This window comes from Dacryopinax primogenitus, assembly GCF_000292625.1.
Source record: "Dacryopinax primogenitus strain DJM-731 SS1 chromosome Unknown DACRYscaffold_4, whole genome shotgun sequence".
Classification (NCBI taxonomy): Eukaryota; Fungi; Basidiomycota; class Dacrymycetes; order Dacrymycetales; family Dacrymycetaceae; genus Dacryopinax; species Dacryopinax primogenitus.
The window spans coordinates 1,405,810-1,411,103 of NW_024467201.1; the positions used below are offsets into that span (position 1 = coordinate 1,405,810).

The window sequence follows — 5,294 nt, forward strand, 5'->3', positions numbered from 1 at the left end:
GGATGGTCAGGTGACCTGCTGTGCATGGCTGTGCATGACCTCATATGACCTGATCACCTGACTAGGCTGAGTAAGCAAGATGTTCTAGCAGGTTCCACCACAGAGGTATAAATATAAGGCCTACTCTGCCTGGGGACTGTCTCTTAGGATCATCCACAGGTACCTATACTGTAGATAGGTCTTAGTCATCAGGTCTACTCCACTTCCTTGTTGCCTGCTTAGACTCTTGGCACTCTTAGGTGAGCAGACTTAGTCAGCCTGTGTTGCCCCAACACAGTGGCATGGTGCTTCAAGCATTGCCATCTGTGCATGAGTGCAAGTAAGTTTACTCCTTTTACTGTTTCTTTGGGGCCAGTAACTCACCATGTTCAAAATTAGGGCTGGATTCAACATGGTGATTGCTTTCACAGCAAACACCTTCAACTCCCAGTGTGTGGCAGAGATCTGGCTGGGGCCCTTCTTGCATGCCTACTATTGGGATGCCATCCCTGGGGAGCAAGCAATCCTCAAGGGCTACACCAGAGAGCTTTCCCACCCTCTCTTTGGTCTCCATATCTTTGTGTTTGGGCAAGATGGCCAAGGCTGGAGGTACACTTGGGGGGGGCCTGCCAAGAATCTGACAGGCAACCTGAAGGACCTCAAGTGCCCCTTGTGCTCCATGGTTATGGAGTTCCATAAGAAGATTGACCTGGGCATCTTCCAGTACAGGTGCAGGCACCAATGCAAGGGTAGGGCAGATCTGCATTTCATTGAGGGGATGAATGGGGTGTTTGAATTACACCCCAACCCAGAAGATCCCAACCACCATGTCCTCAAGATTTCAATGAGGGTGGGTGAGAGTGGTGAGATACAAACATCCCCCCCAGCCTGCCCCCTGCACCCCAAGTGGATCTTTTAGAGAGGGGATGATTATTATTTTTTCTCTTTTTCTTCTCCTCCTGCCCCTCCTCTCCACTCCTCCCCTGCCTGTCATTACATGTTTTTCAGCATTGTATAACCCAAAAAAATATTCTCAAGTTTTTCCGGTAAAAGCTCCTAGGTATCTTGTAGATACTGTTAATTTTATGGTGTTCCTGGTGCCTGAGTGTCCCCCTTAGTCCATTAAATAATGGTGTTAATGGTGTGCATTAATTAATTATTATTTATTATTTACAAGTATAATACTCTACAATACTCGGAGTAGAAAAGACATTGTGCCTATGTCACATGCTGAAATGACCAATATTGCTTACCTCATTTCGGGCCCCGGACCCGGGATCAAATCTAACACAGCCGAGGCCGGAATCCGGATTTCGTAATAGCGGCTTCCGGATTCCGGATTCCGTGTCGGGGAACCCGTATGTTCTCATTTCCAAGATAATCAAGATGACTAGGGCCTTCTACTAACGAGATATTATAGGTGTGTCTGTCCCTGTGAACTTTTACCTCGGTTTACACCATCCAGTTCACACGAGTCACGCATTTGGCATCGAGCCAAGGTGGTGGATACTGAGACTTCACCATTGTTTCTTCACACCACTGATACCATTCTATTTCCCCTTCCTTCTTAATCCCTCACGCCACATCGTACCACCTCATCTCGGTATTCCCTCGCACAGTCCATTCTTTCCAGCTCAATCAATCACCATCATGTAACTTAATGGTCAAGCGCCGCCATCTGCGGAGCGGGGTATCTATCCCCCGCAGTCTTGAAACTATCCAGAATGGTCCTAATCTACATACTGTCAGCCTCGTTCAAATTGAAGTACCAGATCGAAATACATACCTCTTTTAGTTCCGCCTCCGTGAACTTCACGTCGTTACTAGCGATATTCTCCTCTAACCCGGCCAGGCGCGTCGTTCCGGGGATAGCGATAACCCCTTCCCACTGAGCATGTACCCAAGCGATCGCGAGCTGCGAAGCCGTGCATTCTTTCTTCTTCGCAAGGTTGTTGAGCTCGTCCACCAACTACAAGGCATCAGCACACCGCTCTGCCACGCGGGTCAAGAGCCCACCTTGAGGTTCTTGGGAAAGTTCTCCTCCGAAAACCTGCTCCGTCAGCTTCATCCTCCCTTGCACGAAACACCTACCTCGGATGCCCAAGTCTACTATCACCCTCCAAGTCCTTCCTGCTCCTAATGGTCCGCTCAGCAACCCCCTTCCCAACGGCGAATACGCGACCCGAGCAACTCCCAGCTCTTTACACGCATCCAGCAACCCCGAGCGCTCGATCGACGTTTCCCACAAAGAGTACTCGACTTGCACGGCCGCGATGGGCGCGACGGCATACGCGCGTCGGAGCGTCGAAGCCGAACATTCGGAGAGGCCAATGTACCGGATCTTCCCTGCCGACTGGAGCTCCTTCAGCGCTTGGACGGTATCCTCAATAGGGGTGTTCTTGTCCACCCTATGCTGGTAATACAAGTCCACGTACCTCCACGATATCAGCTGGGCCCTGCACGGGTAGGGTGGGGTGACGTACTCAACATCAAGGTTCTTGAGCGTCTTCTCTATCGCGGACTTTACGTACTCGGGGGTGCCGAGAACTTTCCTCTCGCCCGTCTCGTAGTTCCTCCAGTTTCCAAATTTGGAGCCTGTATATTGTTAGGCGGCAGGCCCGGCTTAGAGGAGGGTGGACGAACAGAGGAAAATGTCCTTTCGTGGGATTCCGGAGTGGAAGGCTTTTGAGAGGAGCTGCTCGTTTTCGCCCATAAAGTGGTCGCCATACATATCCGCCTGGGGGTGAGGGCTGAGCAACCCGAAACTTTAGGAAGTACGTCTCAAGAAAGGGGAAGGTGGCACGCAAGAGCAAGAGCGGCGTACGATCACGATGAAGATCCCCGTAAAAAGAGGCAGAGCAAAAACAAGGACGTACCGTATCCCACAGTCGGCAGCCTTTTTCCCAGGCAGCCCTAAGCACCGCCAAGTTGTTCTGCTCATTATGCGCCGTCGCGTAGGAGAAGGACATGCCCATCGTCCCCAGCCCGGGATGGGGACCGAATCGATGCCGATCTTGCGAGTCGGGAGGGACATGGCTACTCCGCAGTTGATGAGATGGAGGAAAGGGATGAAGGTGGCCAACATACATAGCCAGCTCACTCTGACAGACTAGTACTGGCATTCTAGACAATTGGCCTTCATGTGCCGGTCAGGGCTTATCGGGACCTCACCGGCCAGCCGGCAGGTGTCCGCCCCTATGCTGCTTTGTGTTTCGACTTTGGTGTATACATACATGTGACCTTGCTTTTCGGCCGAGTTGACCGATATTGGTGCTATGACATTCAAGTTACGTTCATCAGTACATGGCATCAAAGACGATACTATTAAGGGGTCGTAGAGCGTGAAAGGAGTTGTAGGTCAGATACCGGGCTGTGAGAACTAGAAGTAGAGAAGGAAACATATCTCGCAGGTCAACACTCTGAGATGACAGAAGCGGTTACACCGCGCCCACCTCCGGAACGCCCTGGGCAGGGACGAGTGGGGCATCCTTCTCACCCCGAACGTAGGACCGCCCTACTCCGCCGATGCCCACACCCGTCATCCCGAACCTGCCTAGGTCGACAGCGCGCAACTGGAACATGTGCAGCGCGAGGAAGAATGGCATCGTGAAGAGGTCGAGGATGCCGTAGAAGACCATCTCTCCGTCTGATGTGATCACGTTGCCACCTTCGGACAGGCCCCAGCAGATAGGGTAGATCAGGGCGATGAAGGACAGGTAGGCAACTGGAGAAGCCGTCAATGTTGGCGCCAGCGGGAGGGGAAATAGACGTACCACCACGAGTGTGAATGCTAGCAATATCTGAGCCAACATAGCCGGCGGAGATGCGACCGGGACCAAGGAGGACAGAGACGGTGTAGATCAAGGCGCCGACACCGAACCCGTAGTAGCCCCACTTGTACGTGCTTGGGGTCAGAGCGCCGACGAGCCCGCAGATGACAGTCACGTCGATCATGAACATCGCCCCGAAGATGTCGGAGACCGGAAGCGCAGAAGCCAGCGCGATGGCGAGCACCAGGAGGGGGGCATTGATGAACCACAAAATGTAGCGCACGTACTGTTCTTATCGTTAAGCAATGCTTGAAACGAAATATGCACGCGCTTACCCAGATAGCACGAGTCGCTGGCTCCCCCGCGTAGTTCTGGTGCCTGTCACCGTAGAACTCGGCAATGACGGGGGTAGCACCGAGGTCGGATGCCATAGAGTAGTAGGCAATCGTGCCGACGGAAAGGATAGCGATGGCCAGGATATGGAAGGCGCGGGAGCCACGAGGGCGGGTGAAGGACCACAGGACAAAGAGCAAGTCGAAGAAGAGGAAGGTGGCACAGACGGCCCAGAGCCAGTCAGAGCCGTTCGTCTCGATGTCAATCTGGCTGTTGGACGGGTTGGCGTCCAGGGCGTAGTTTCCTGCGGCCATGGCTGGCTGTGTGTAGGATTGTAGGTATTCCTGGTGGGAGACACGAGAGGCGCAAAGCAGAGGGCTGCGAGCCACGGGCTCACTCAGGGCACGTTTATATGCACGATGAGGCAGGTCAACTCCACGGCGACCCAGAACAGAGTCGTAGTAAATTTGGAACGGCGCGATGTTCTGCACCATACTTCTTTCGCACATCGGCGGAGCTCATGACGTGAAATGATGGGAAATCTCTAACCGAGAGAGACCATATCACGGACCTTGCCCACACAAGGCCCAATCTGCCCAATCCAGCCAAAAGAGGGAGTTGAACCAGAGCAGGCAGGCCAGGACGAGTTTGGCGAGCACAAACTTCGAGAAGACAGCACGGAGTCCCGGCAAGAATGTGGGGAAGGGCAGAAACGAGAAGTCGCCGCGGCTCTCGGGGCGCATGTGGCGTCATCCTTCGAGGTTATTGGCTTGTTCTGCGCTTTCTTCCCGCAGGTTGAGCCATTTAAGGACTTCCATGCTTCGCGAAGCACCAGGATATCTGCGCCAGCACTGCTTTGAGTTTGACATCCGCATGTTGGAACTACCGCAAGTGCACCTTGGAGACCCATCGAAACTTGGCTGTTTGATCACGGCCAAAGTAGGGGTCGGGTGCACTACCGGCGGTTGATTTTACCGAATACGTCTTGGTTGGAGCACGACGAAACTGCGTGCAAAGGTGGTTCACTCGATTAAATGGCCGTTTTCTGAAAGTCACGGCTCCACGTCGGGGGCCATCGGGCAAGAAGGCAAGAAAGATCCTCGGACACCTGCTCTCGAAAAGCGTTGCCTTCGAGGGCTCGTGACAAGCTCAAACGTCGGGAAGATCGCATTTTCGCTTTAGGCTCTTTAAATAACACCCTCTTTGACGTAA

At 53.2% G+C, this 5,294-nt stretch overlaps 2 protein-coding genes across 2 annotated transcripts; both read right to left on the minus strand.

The window, feature by feature from the left end:
- Window positions 1–1,508: 1,508 nt before the first annotated feature.
- On the minus strand, window positions 1,509–3,101 carry DACRYDRAFT_114774 (Aldo/keto reductase; the record flags this gene model as incomplete). Its single annotated transcript, XM_040769873.1, has 9 exons — window positions 1,509–1,714; window positions 1,766–1,948; window positions 1,996–2,029; window positions 2,071–2,115; window positions 2,157–2,414; window positions 2,463–2,574; window positions 2,623–2,716; window positions 2,856–3,015; window positions 3,067–3,101. The coding sequence occupies 9 exons, from the start codon at window positions 3,099–3,101 to the stop codon at window positions 1,637–1,639; spliced, it is 999 nt and encodes a 332-aa protein (XP_040631345.1). The 3' UTR covers window positions 1,509–1,636.
- Window positions 3,102–3,230: 129 nt separating this feature from the next.
- DACRYDRAFT_20976 (heat shock protein 30) lies at window positions 3,231–4,438 on the minus strand. Its single transcript, XM_040772176.1, has 3 exons — window positions 4,085–4,438; window positions 3,753–4,035; window positions 3,231–3,703 (listed from the first exon to the last, which is right to left on the minus strand). Exons 1-3 carry the CDS (start codon window positions 4,394–4,396, stop codon window positions 3,417–3,419), a joined length of 882 nt encoding a protein of 293 aa, XP_040631346.1. The 5' UTR covers window positions 4,397–4,438; the 3' UTR covers window positions 3,231–3,416.
- Window positions 4,439–5,294: the final 856 nt, after the last annotated feature.

Coding starts and splice junctions, on each gene's coding strand:
- DACRYDRAFT_20976 (XM_040772176.1), bottom strand. CDS start 4,396: ATGGCCGCAGGAAACTACGCCCTGGACGCCAACCCGTCCAACAGCCAG. Junction 4,036..4,084: donor CAGCGACTCGTGCTATCTGG/GTAAGCGCGTGC, acceptor CGATAAGAACAG/TACGTGCGCTACATTTTGTG. Junction 3,704..3,752: donor TAGCATTCACACTCGTGGTG/GTACGTCTATTT, acceptor CGGCTTCTCCAG/TTGCCTACCTGTCCTTCATC.